At 48.4% G+C, this 13,787-nt stretch overlaps 1 protein-coding gene across 1 annotated transcript in view; it reads left to right on the top strand.

Annotated features, from left to right (window-relative positions):
- Positions 1–13,787, top strand: part of ECE1 (endothelin converting enzyme 1) — a 145,495-nt gene that overhangs the window by 68,433 nt on the left and 63,275 nt on the right. Inside the window, 1 exon segment of the mRNA XM_065421253.1 lies at positions 239–325. Within this exon segment, the coding sequence (XP_065277325.1) occupies positions 239–325 (87 nt within the window).

Here is a 13,787-nt window from a genome sequence, read left to right as displayed (position 1 = left end):
GAGGTTGCCCTGATTAACCTTGTTCAGAGACTTACCTGGTAACACTTGGACAGATGGCTCCGGAATCACCAGCTTCTTAGTCTGAGCAAAGATCACAGGAGATGGGGATCCAGCCAGCAAGGGCTGAGCTGATGTCTGAGTTGCCCTGTTTGCAAAGCGGTGTCTGTCTGGCTGGTGCCTTTAAATGTTCCTTGCCATGGAGACGCTAAGGGAATCTGTTCTCCATTTGACGTTTCAGATGTCCACCTACAGGCGGGCGACGCTGGATGAGGAAGATCTGGTAGACTCGATCGGGGAAGGAGAAGTTTACCCTAATGGAATCCAGGTAGGCGATCCAGTCCATGACACTCCACTTTGAAAGCAATGTGACTGTAGGGTCATTCCAGACACAGCCCTCTCTCCCCCAGTGATTGTCCTGCCACCCTACCATGAGCAAGGGGATGTGTACGGCCCTTGCGCCTTGCTGATAGGAAGGAACTCTCTCCTCCAGTGATGCAGGAGGTCAGAATGGGCCCACTGTGCCCTCCTCTGCCTTGTGACCCTGGAAGCCCCATTCACCCCACCCTCAGGAGTAGGTGCTTCTCTCTCTAGGCTGCTTCCTTGACTGCATGCACTTGGCCTGCTCTCCCAGGGCTGCAGCACAGCTAGGGAAAAGTGCCTGCCTGTTTACACTTCACTGAGGCCAGAGCCTGGCCTTCTGCTATGCAGAGACCTGGCCAGGTGGGTTAGAGCTCTGCACCTGAGACAGCCCAGGCTGGAGACATGCTGGGACTCGCTGAATCTGAGCCCAGGCAAAGTCTGACCGAGGAACACTTTCAACAGGCAGTTTTTGCTTTTGGGATTTGCCCTGGCAAATATTCTCTTAAACACTCCATTGTCCCAGGGCTGTGTCTGACAGCAGTCGGGAGCCTTAGGGCTTGTCTACACTACCCACCGGATCAGCAGGCAGTGATCGATCCAGCGGGGGTCGATTTATCGCGTCTAGTATAGACACGATAAATCGACCACTGAGCACTCTCCCATCGACTCCGGTACTCCACCAGAACAAGGAGCGCAAGCAGAGTTGATGGGAGAGCGTTAGCTGTCGACTTACCGCAGTGAAGACACCGTGGTAAGTAGATCTAATTACGTTAACTTCAGCTATGCTAGTCACATAGCTGAAGTTGAGTATCTTAGATCGACCCCGCGCAGTAGTGTAGACAAGCCCTTAGACACAGTGACTTCAACACAAACACTTGGGGGCCTTGGTGTGACTCCACCAATGTCTGTGGTGTTACAAATAGGGCTGCCCTGCCAGGCCCCCTAGGGAGAGGCTGTGAGGAGAGCAAGCCAGAGGGGTGGTGATGTGAGAACTCCTAGAAACCCTTATCGGTCTGCCCCCTCTGTGCACAATGCACACCTCCTAGGGCCAAAGCTTTGACCTGGCATGTGCCTGGTGCAGCCCAGCTGATGCGCAGTGAGGTGCAGAGCAGAGCCTAGTCCATGGTGAGATGAGCAGCAGTGTGTGTGCTTTGTGCCTGCTTGCTTTCCTGAGCTGTCTCACCTACCCTCAGTTAACGCCACACCATCAGCCGGGTCCCCAGCCAATGGAAGGACTGGATTAGCCCCAAAGTAAACCCTGTTTCATCCTGCCTGATCACTGTCTACAGGCACCAAGGCAGGAAGGAGTTTTCTGATGCCGGAGGGCTCTCTAACCGCACAGAGAAAGGCATAATAATATCCAGTGACTGAAAGTAGAAGCCAGCCAAGTTCACGCTGAAATCAGATGTAAACTTTTAATAGTGAAGGTAATTAACCATCAGCATAACTTGCCAAGGGATGCGGTGAGTCCTCCGTCACTTGGAGGCTTTGACTCCTGATTGGATGCTGTTATTACAGAGATACTTTAGCCCAACCACAGATCACAGTGCAACACAGGAATCACTGGGTGAAATTCTACAGCCTGGGCTCTGCAGGAGGTCAGACTAGATGATCATGTCAGTCCTTTCTGGCCTGAAAAATTATGAAAATAAGGCATTAATGTTAATGACCTGATAAAGGTCTAAAGGATCTTTCCTAAGAAGGAAAAAGTCCTGTGTTTGCCTGAGTGAACTCAGTACGGTCTCCCTTTTAGCTTGCACTATGATGCTGTCCTCGCTGACTTTCCTGATCCCTTGAAATAAACTGAGTCAGCAACTGCACACCAAGGTCTTAAACTGGCAAGCAAACCCCTCTCACGTCTGCCCTGTGTTTCCCAGGCTGGGCCCGATGGGATCTTGCCGAACTCCACCACTTTATACACCACCCCTCTTCACTCCAAGCCCTGAATCTCCTTCAGACAAAGGAATAGTCAACAGACACTACAGGTCTGAGCTGAGCTGTGAGTGTGACACTTACAGAGCCCTGGCTGATGCCAGGAGCTAGTAGAGCATTTCTGAGTCCAGTAGAGTCTGGGTGCTGCAGGAAGTGCTGCTGGTGATTCAGTGTGCAGGGCTCTGCATCAGTCCTGAACTGATGCTGCAGCAGGTGCAAGGGCGCTGTGATGCTGGAGGACCAATTCTGACCATGGTCATCCTTGCAGGTGTCAGCCTTATCTATCAAAGGGACTTATAACTCCCACCACTGTAGTATCCAAGCACTTCCCAGTCTTGAATGTGTTTATCCTCTCACACACCCCTGTGAGGTAGGGCAGCACAGAGACTTGCCCAAGGTGTAACCGTGCCTCAGTGGGTTGCAACTGAGGATGCCAAATTCAGGACAAACTGCTGAGAAATAGGGCAGATACACCCCAAGATTGGTAGTTCTTCTTCCATAAGATATACCAAGTCAGCAACAAAAGTAAACTTCTGTTTCACCACACTGGCTAACAAGAAATCATAAAAGCAGTTTCCTTAGGCATTCCAGTTCTTATATCACCATCACTGGATTTAAAGGTGAGTGGTTCTTTACAAACAGTCTCATCAAATAAAAGGTTCTCCTGATCCCAAAGGACTAGCCACACACCCAGGTTAATATAGAACTTCGATCTTACCCAAAAATGATGCTGATGCCAATCCTTTAGCATCTAAAGGTTTATTCATAAGAAAGAAAGGTGAGAGTTAAAGGAATCAAATCCATACAATAAATGCAAAGTTCTTTGGTTCGGGCTTGGAGCAGTGATGGAATAAACTGCTGGCTTAAGTCACGTCTCTGGCTGCTTCCAAATCATTGGAAGGTCCTCAGTCCACTGGTTAGATGCTCCCATTAGTATAAGTCCATAGTCCAGAGGCTGGAGCAGAAAAGAGGCAAATGGAGGGGTTTCCACAGCCTCTTATATGTTCTGCCATGTTTCAAACCCAACTAATTGAGGCACTGTGGCAATCAAGCCTCAGAAAGAGCATGCTGGTTCTGTGTGAAGTTAAGAATCGCTGCCTCCGAGCGTGTAAAATAGCATCTCTAAGTTAAGGTTGAGGCTCAGTGGAGAGAGAGTCACAACTATCTCCCTTCTGATGTGTGCAGATGCTAGGCAGGATGCTCTGTCAGTTCCAGGAGTTCAACATGGTATGGAAAAATTGCTCCACCTCCACACAGTAAATCATCTTAAACTGTATCATGCCTTACAAAGCCTGGGTGTGGCAAGGTTGCTGTATCTAAGCAGCCATAAAGTCTGTCTTTAGGAGCTATCTGAAGGCAGATCTGCTGGAAACAGCTTTATTCAAATCTATGCAGAAGATTTACAGTAACTGCAGCATAAACATTATGTTGTGCACATACTGGTTTGATCGCCTATTCTGGGCCACTTACCTGTGAAGTAACTCAATTCAGTCGGCACACAATGGTGGCAGAGACTACAGAGCATTTTCATGTATTAATAACTTCCAGTTAAAAAGGATGTAGCTCCTAGCACTGTGAAAATACAGCACTAATTAGTGACAATCGGGAGCAACTGAGCATGCAGTGTGAGAGACCTGCACAGCTGGACTCTGTGCAAGACCTGCAGATAGCCAGATGCTCCAAACCCCTCTGTAATACGTTAAGCAATATCCTAATATTCCAAGGAATATGATAGTAAATCTTTCTCTGATTCAGAACCGATGAGGCCAGGTTACAATGCCTGGGGACAACTACTTGTGACTTTTAAAAATGACCCATCTTATCAAAGGAGATAGTGGAAGAGAACTGGTATACTAATACGAGGAAAGTGCTAGTAGTACAAGGAAAAGGAATTCCTTAGCCTCTGTGGGTGCATTTATGCTGCAATTAAACACCTGTGGCTGGCCTGGGTCAGCTGACTTGTGCATGCGGAGCTCAGGCTACAGGGCTGTAAAATTGCTGTGAAGACATTCAGGCTCGGGTTACAGCCTGGACTCCGGGATCCCATGAGAAGAAAGGGTCAGCTGACCCGGGCCATCCATGGCTGTGCTGCGGGTCTTTTATTCCAGTGTAGACATACCCTGGGATGCCTTGTCAGCTCTTCTCTTGATCCTGCTTTTAGGTAGCACTTTGCATCCCAAAGTATTTTCCAGCCTATAAAATCCAATCCTGCTCCCATTCAAGTCCATGGCAAAATTCCCTCCATGTTTTTTTAACATCCACATAATGCGGAAATATCTTCATCCAAAAGTGCACCTACCTCTGGAGTGGAACGCAGCAGTCATCAAACTTAGAACAGGAGGCAAAGTATTCTGTATCCAACAGAAACTTCCAGGGGGAGAATTTAAGCTGGCAGAAAGTTACTAGCACTTGACAAATACAACAAAAAGGTGTGAACATTTTTTAAATAAAAACACTGGGCCAGATCCCCATCTGGTGTAAACTGGCACAGCTCCATTGAAGCCAGCCAGAAATCTGGATCGGTAATGTTAATTGTATACACAATCCTTATTGGCACGTTAAGCTTTCTTTGATTGTTTGCAAGAAAGTCTAAGTCTCATGAATATCCTCAAATGTGTTTGCACTAGAGATTATAATTATTTCTTGCTTGTATTATCGTATCACCGAGGAGCCCCAGTCATGACCCAGGATTCTGTAGTGCTAGGGGCTGTACAGAGACAGAACAAAAGCTCCAAGTGCCACCATCTTGGATTTCTCCCCACATCCCTTCCATTAGTTTGTCATTTCAGACAGGGAGTAGAAATAACCTCATGTGACTTCATGCTCTACAGATACCTGTAAAGTGTCAATTGAACAAAAACTTGTAAAAATTGGTCTGCTTGCAAGTTACCTGCAAATGGGGAAGAGGCTCAATTAACTGGAAACTTTTTTCCAGAAAATAGCCCAGCGCTGTTAACTACAAATGGGAAGTTAGGCCATGATACCGGAGTTAATACCTGATCCTCAGGATTCTAAGCCCTCCACAACAGGAATTGTATGTGTGTCTCTGTACAGCACCGAGCACAGTGGGACCTTGATCCTGACTGAGGCCTTTGAATGTTCCAATTCTTGTGAGAGCCCTCCTGCAGTACAGCATCCCCTAGCACTGTGAGGGGCCCAAGGTGAGCACTAGCTCCAGGAGAAGGGTCTGCCATGTCCCCCCTCCCACCCATGCCTGATCCACAGAGGTTCCGAGTCTGTTACAGTCCCTAAGAGCCTGGCCTTTTAGCTCAAACTGTAGAGATTTATGCTTCTAGTTCTGGAGGTCCCTGGTTCAATCCTGGTGTGTCAGCCAAGCTGGCAGCCAATGACACCTCCTGTAGCACTTGGGCATCTCAATCTCTGGCCAAGGGTTAACCAGGCCTTGCATAGTTTTTGTAATCTCTATTGAGATTGCAGCCTAAGATGGCATGACTGTGTTTCTTGATACTGTTGTGCTAGGTTTCACTGGTGCATTATGTGTGGCTATTCTTGTTACCTTTTATTGGCCTCTGTTGTGTTCTGCTTCAGCAGTGTTTCTCTGGCTGCCACCTCACTCTCATGAGTGGCTGGCACTGTTCCTTGGGTACTAGTGTTGTCTGACCTTTTCTCCTGCCCATCCCTCTGAATGCAGCTCTCCTGTTCCCATGCCCTTGCCTGCAGAGTTTGTTCCTGTTGATAGGTGGGGGTGGACCATGCAGATATTGCTGCAACTAAATCTTTATCCCTTCCTGAAAGGAGATTAATCTCAGTCTAGTTCCTCCAAAACAATGAAGAATGGAGAATCCCTTTGACAAGGGACTGTGTAGGGACTTAGACTTCCCATTGTGCCAGTGAATTTCTGCAGCTGCCAGGCTCCCGGGCAGAAAGCAAGCTGACTTTCATCTGCTGCCAGGAGCTGTAACCTTGGGTGTCTTGCTGCTGCTATCTACGGTATCTGTGCTATGCACATCAACTGCTAGGCAGTGCTCTGAATCCTTGGTTCTGAGTCAGAGATGCATAACTTTTGTTGTCCACACTCTGAAGCTTATTCCTTGCTGCATCTCTGAGGCATGCACACTGCAAAGGACGGCGGCCTGACTGCTTAGCAGGAGCTCAGCTGTACAATAGGTCAGTGCAAAGATCTTTCACCAGTGGCCAACTCCTGACTGAATGGAAAGGGGATGACCTATCTAACTGAGGAGACACGCTAATGCACATCAAAGATACAACATACCTCTAACTCTGCGCTGAGTAAGGGGCTCTGCAGCTAAAGGCCAGTCTTCTAGAGAACTTGCATATCTTTAACCTGCTTCCCGCCCTGTCCTCTCCAAACTCTTAGCTGAAAAACAGGAAGGTATTCTTCTCTCGGAATAATCAAATCTGGCTGGAGTCCTGCCTCAGACACTTGGCGAAAAGCCAGCATATTCCAGTACCATGAATATGCATGGCATTTTACAAGGGTCCCTGCCCTGATGGGCTCTCAGTCCAAGCTAAGCGATGATGTAGAGAGGGAAAGGAGGACAGGGCTTGCCACAATAAAATCACATGGCTGCTGTGATTAAATGATGCAGGAGTTGGTATGCTTCAAACTTTTTTTTGCTTGTAATGTCTCTTCGTTGGTGTTCAAAATCTGTTGGGGCGGGGGGAAGGGAGAGCCTCTTGCAGGGCTGCGATTAAGGTCCTGGTGTCACTTGCTATGCAAAATGCTATATAACCTTCTCCACAAGTGGAGACTGGACACTGCTCTGTTCCAGTGCAGCAATTCTCCATTCCTAACTGCTACACACGGCACTGCATGGCTGTGGAGGCTAGCCACAGCCACACACAAGGTGGAGTTAAATTTGACAATACATCAATTTAGGGTAAAAATATTAGAGGGATTGTGTAATTATGCTAACAACAAGCATTAGAAATCCTGAGTGAAAGCTGAGTTTAGATTTCTTTTAAGTGTAGCTTTAATTAGGATTTTCTTTAGCTTGAGTTGGGTTAATTATAACATCCCTGTAATGTGTTTTACCCTTCAGTTACTGATACATACACTCAATTAGTTACAGGTCTGGCGCATCTTACGCGCATTCAACATACGCGATTTCAACTTTACACGGTCGGCAAAAACAAAAACCCCGAAAAAGAGAAAAATAACAATTTCAATACTATACCTGTAGTGCGGGCGATTCCGCCCGCCATTGAACTCAATGGAATTTTGACTATACGAGGTTTTCGCTTTACGCGCTAACCGCGGAACGGAACCCCCGTGTAAGACGAGACAGACCTGTATTGTATTGTGGTGGCGTTTAGCAGCCCGAGCCACAGACCAGGACTCCATGGTGCTCGGAGCTGTACAAATACAGAACAAAAAGAGCTGACTGTAAATACACTACATAGGATGCACACATTCAGCCTTCATCCCATCTTAACGTGGTTCTTGGGCTTTGTGGCCTGGGAATTTCCTGGGTGTTTTTTTAATTATTAAAAATGTTCTACACACTAACACTGAACAGAAAGCAGACTTCCCATTGGCTATGTGCCATTTCCGATGGGCTGACGCTACATACTGCCAACCTTAATAGTGCTTAAATGATTGAACTAAGGCCAGATTCAGCAGTGCACCAAAGCAGTACTGAGTAGCCAGTTTACCTGGGTTTACCCCTGCCTTGCATTGCCTGAGCAACACCCGGCAGCCAGAATGTACTGGGGAGTTTGGTCCTTAATTTGCCAGTGATTGATGGGCTTAGGGGGCTGTGTTAGTGAGGCTGGTGCTATGTGAAGAGGGGGCAGGGCAAGCCCAGTCTCTGAGTCCCATTGGCTTTGTGCTTTAAGTGTTCCTGCTACACTCCTACCTCACTTTCCCTGGCAGTGCTGACTCAATTCCCAGTAGAGCTGAGGCAGCAGTGCCAGGCAGGGCCAGCGCAACCTATTAGGCGACCTAGGCGGTCACCTAGGGTGCTGACATTTGGGGAGTGGTGACTGCGGCGGCCGAACATCCAGCCACTGTGGTTGTCGGCGGTATTTTGGGGGCGGGACCTTCCGCCGCCTAGGGCGCCAAAAAGGCTGCCAAAAGAACAGGAGTACTTGTGGCACCTTAGAGACGACACAAATTTATTTGAGCATAAGCTTTCGTGGGCTACAGCCCACTTCTTCAGATGCATAGAATGGAACATATATTGAGGAGATCTATATATACACATACAGAGAGCATGAAAAGGTGAGAGTTGTCTTACCAACTCTGAGAGGCCAATTAAGTAAGAGAAAAAAACTTTTGAAGTGATAATCAAGATAGCCCAGTACAGACAGTTTGATAAGAAGCAAGTGTGAGAATACTTACAAGGGGAGATAGATTCAGTGTTTGTAATGGTTCAGCCATTCCCAGTCCCTATTCAAGCCTAAGTTGATTGTATCTAGTTTGCATATCAATTCCAGCTCAGCAGTTTCTCGTTGGAGTCTGTTTTTGAAGCTTTTCTGTTGCAAAATTGCCACCCGCAGGTCTGTCATTGAATGACCAGACAGGTTAAAGTGTTCTCCTACTGGTTTTTGAGTGTTATGATTCCTGATGTCAGATTTGTGTCCATTAATTCTTTTGCGTAGAGACTGTCCGCTTTGGCCAATATACATGGCAGAGGGGCATTGCTGGCACATGATGGCATATATCACATTGGTAGATGTGCAGGTGAACGAGCCCCTGATGGTATGGCTGATGTGATTAGGTCCTATGATGATGTCACTTGAATAGATATGTGGACAGAGTTGGCATCGGGCTTTGTTGCAAGGATAGGTTCCTGGGTCAGTGATGTATGGTTGCTGGTGAGTATTTGCTTTAGGTTGGGGGGTTGTCTGTAAGCGAGGACAGGTCTGTCTCCCAAGATCTGTGAGAGTGAGGGATCATCTTTCAGGATAGGTTGTAGATCTTTGATGATGCGCTGGAGAGGTTTTAGTTGGGGGCTGAAGGTGACAGCTAGTGGTGTTCTGTTATTTTCTTTGTTGGGCCTGTCTTGTAGGAGGTGACTTCTGGGTACTCGTCTGGCTCTGTCAATCTGTTTTTTCACTTCAGCAGGTGGGTATTGTAGTTTTTAAGAATGCTTGATAGAGATCTTGTAGGTGCTTGTCTCTGTCTGAGGGATTGGAGCAAATGCGGTTGTATCTTACAGCTTGGCTGTAGACAACGGATTGTGTGGTGTGTCCTGGATGGAAGCTGGAGCATGTAGGTAAGTATAGCGGTCAGTAGGTTTCCGGTATAAGGTGGTATTTATGTGACCATCGCTTATTAGCACAGTAGTGTCCAGGAAATGGCTGCCGGCGCTCCTGGTGCCAGGGGAGCATTTCACACACTTGTGCCCAGTATAGTGTACTGCCACAATCCTTAAAAGAGCAGTGACAGTAAGGCCAAGATATCTGCCAATAAGAACTCTGACACATGTCCTGTCTCCACACCACAGAGTCATTACAACCAATAGGGTTTATTGGATGCAAATTAGCTGGAGAGGAAAGGGGGTGATTGGCTCAGTTACCTCTATCAGAGTGGCACCACTTAAGCCTGTCTGGAGACTATATAATCAGAAGAATTAGATACAATAGTTAAATAGCTTAATTAAAACCTAATTTCTTACAATATAGCCTATGCACAAGGTTTGAATTGTTTAATTATATGGAAAACTTGAAGTGTCTGTGCTACTCCATTGTTAAGATCACTTGGGATAAAGAAGACTGATGCAGGGCTGGTCTATGCTAGAAAATTAGGTTGACCCAGCTATGTCGCTCAGAGGTGTGAAAAATCCACACCCCCTGAGCAACAGAATTAAGCCGACCTAAGGCCATGTGTAGACAATGCTAGATTGACAGAAGAATTCTTCCATCCACCTAGCTATCGCCTCTTGGAGAGGTGGATTACCTATGCCAGTGGGAGGCAGTGTCTACACTGAAGTGCTGCAGCTGTGCTGCTGTGGCATTTCGGGTGTAGACAGGCCCTTACTCTTTGAGTACAGAATGAATTTGGTAATGAGTTTGAGCTAAATAAGCAAACTGGGTCCCCTAATATGCTGTGAGATGCTAAGTTTCTTATAGGACCTAGTTTGTTTGTTTAGCTCTAACTCATTACCAAATTCATTCTGTACTCAAAGAGTAAGGGCCTGTCTACACCTGAAATGCCACAGCAGCACAGATGCAGTGCTTCAGTGTAGAGGACATAGGCGTGCGCACAGGGTGTGCCCAGGCACACTCTAATGCAGGGGTGGGAAAATGGCCCCACTCTCCTGGCGCGGCAAGCGTCCGTGCTCACGGGCCGGAGCGCCCGGCCGAGCACAGCAAGTCAACAGCCCCTCCCCCGCCTTCCCCCCTCCCCTGGAGCCATGCTGACGCATGCGCAGCACTCTGGGGGCTGGGGCTGCGCACTCCCGCGGGGCAATGTTTGGCTCCGTGGGGAGGCAGACACGCTCCCCGCTCATCCGGAACCATGGTGCCGTGCGTGCAGCGCTCTGGGGGCCGGGGCTGCCCGCTCCTGTGGGGCAGTGTTTGGCTCCGCGGGGAGGCAGACGTGCTCCCAGCTCATCCGGAGCCATGGCGCCGCGCGTGCAGCATTCTGAGGGGCGGGGCTGCCCGCTCCTGCGGGGCAGCATGTCTGGCTCTGCGTGGAGCAAAACATGCTGCTAAGAGCCTCATGGTAAGGGGTCCGGGGCCGGGGGGGTTGGATAAGGGGTGGGGGCAGTCAGGGGACAGGGAGCAGGGTGGGTTGAAGAGGGGGTGGGATCCTGGGGGGGGTGGTTAGGGGCGGGGGGGTTTCTGGAGGGGGCAGTCAGGGAGCAGGGGGGGGTTGGATGGGGCATGGGAGTCCCGGGGTCTGTCAGGAGGCAGGGGGGTGGATAGGGGTCAGGGCAGTCAGGGGACAGGGCGCAAGGAGGGTCCTGGGGGGGCAGTTAGGGTGGGGGGGGTCTCTGGAAGGGTACTACATAATCAGAAGAATTAGATAATGAGGGGACAAGGAGCTGGGGGGGGGGGTTGGATGAGTTGGGAGTTCTGGGGGTGGGGCCCTGTCAGGAGGCAGGGGTGTGGAGAGGGGTTGGGGCCGGCAGGGAGCAGGGGGGGTTGTATGGGTCAGGAGTTCTGGGGGTCCTGTCAGGGGGTGGGGAGCGGTTGGATACGCGTGGGAGTCCCGGGGGTCTGTCTGGGGGCAGGGGTGTGGATAAGGGTTGGGGCAGTCAGGAGACGGGTAGGGTCCTGGCGGGGAGGCAGGGGACAAGGAACAGGGAGGCTTAGATAGGGGGTGGGGTCCTGGGGGGCAGTTAGGGGCAGGGGTCCCAGAAGGGGGTAGTCAGGGGACAAGGAGCAGGGGGGGTTGGGGATTCTGAGGGGGGCAGTCAGGGGGTGGGAAGTAGGAGGGAGTGGATGGGGGCAGGGCTAGGGCGGGGCTCCCTGGGTGCACATCCTAATGAAATGTGCTGCGCATGCCTATGGTAGAGGACACTGCCTATGCTAACGGGAGGGGGTCTCTGTCACTGTAGTTAATCCACCTCCCCAAGAGGCAGTAGCTAGGTGGACTGAAGAATTCTTCCCTCAACTTAGCTCTGTCTACACCGGAGGTTAGGTTGGCTTAATTATGTCGCTCAGGGGTTTGGATTTTTCATGCCCCTGAACAATGTAGCTGGGTCAACCTAATTTTGTAGTGTAGACCAGGCCTAAGTGCTGTATGCTGGGGGAGAATACACCGCACAGAGATTGAATTCCTGCTTCAAGTGCAAAATTCTGCTCAACCCTAACAATGGAGTTGCAACCAGTGCCTCCATGATGTATGCACCCTGGGATATTCAAGATAGCAAAGTTCTTAGAGGGACCCTGGGGGAGCCATATTTGCTAGAGGATGCCCTTCTCCTTGCTACTAATCTCACCTTGGAGTGAAATTTTCAGCTTCCAAAACCTGAGTTAGGACCTCAAGAGTGCTCAACATTCCCCTGAAGTCAATGGGAATCTTGCCAGATGGGAGCAGAGTCAGGCCAGGACTGAACGCTCTTGGGATTCCCACCATTAACATGCTTTTTCACCATTTACACTGTCTGCTATTGTTGCATTTTACCCAGCTTGAGCCATGAAGTCGATTGTTTGGCTCCCCTTTCTGGCTCTCGGGCACCAGAATGCAGTACAGCTGGTGGCTTCTGATCTGGAAACCACTTCCCTCTCTGGGCCTCAATTTCCCCATCTGCAAAATGAGGACAATGACACTTGCTTTCCTTTGGAAAGTTCTTGGAAATCTGTGGATGAAAAATGCCCTAGGAGAGCTAAGTATCTCCCTCCAGTTCCTCCTCATTTTTATTTAATGGAAGTAAAAACACAAACTCCTGTTCACATTAGGTTTTGTGAAACTTATTTTTTTGTTCACAAGCAAATATTCTGGATCTAAACTACTTGATATTGTCCAAGTGAGAGCATAAGCTACTAGCTAAACCCTGTAGATACTCAGTTATCCAATCCTCCTCCATTCTCCACAAGCACCTCATGCATAGTTAGGGATATAAACCTTTTGTGCAACAACCTTTGTCGTACTTAAGGAGCAAGTCAGAATTGTGATTGAGCCAGTTCCTCTGCAGTTCTCCATGCTGTGTGTCAAAGTTAGACTCAGGACTCACAGTTTGTCAGACCACTCTGTTTTATTAGCACAGCGCTCTGCTAATACATTCAGATAATGTTAGCTCCCATGCAAGACCCAAACAGTCTTATTTATACAGATAAAAGGGCGTGAACTAAACAAAGGGACAAAGAGAGCAAAATTGTAAACGTTTACCTGGGGCACAACATGCATATCCTAATTCCTTACTAACTCTTATCGATCTAAGGCTAATACTTCACCAATCGCCCTTAAGTGGAGCAATTGTTCTATCTTAATGTCTGCTTTCCTGACACCTGGATCGCAGCATTTGTCATTTCTACTTAAAGGCACATACAGCATTCTTTAATTCATTCTACTTCTTTAATGTAATTCATTACACTTTCACAATCCCTTCCTTTGGTCAAGCTTACGCAAAGACTAACAATTACTGGGTTCCACATATTAATCGTTCTTTATCTCTTCGTTCATCAGTGATATTTAACATCATTATATTAGCACTCTGTTTTGGGGCAGTCACCTGGGTGGCATACCTTACACAATTCTGGATACAACAGGAGATTAACTGAAAACATACAAAAATCATTAGGATTCTAAACAGGATAGTCAGGGCTTCCTGAAACAACCAGTTTTCTATGCCAGAGAAATTGAATAGGTTACTTAGCCACTTCCATAAAGAACTCAGCTCTTCATGGGGAAGATATGCGATTTGTTTTAAGTGGCTAGCGCGTTCTATTACCTCATTGGTGTCGTCAGGTATAAACACACAACATTCTTTTCCAATGAGAGCACAGTTCCCTCCTTTGGCCGCCAGCACTATGTCCAATGCCTGACGGTTTTGGAGGGCCATCTGTCGGATCGCCCCTGTTTCTTTGGCCAGGGTTTTTAAACTCTCTCCGGTTTCATT

Source organism: Emys orbicularis, chromosome 22 (genome assembly GCF_028017835.1).
Source record: "Emys orbicularis isolate rEmyOrb1 chromosome 22, rEmyOrb1.hap1, whole genome shotgun sequence".
NCBI classification, from domain to species: domain Eukaryota; kingdom Metazoa; phylum Chordata; order Testudines; family Emydidae; genus Emys; species Emys orbicularis.
Note: the sequence above shows the minus strand (reverse complement) of the source record. Positions and strands in the feature narration are given on the sequence as shown.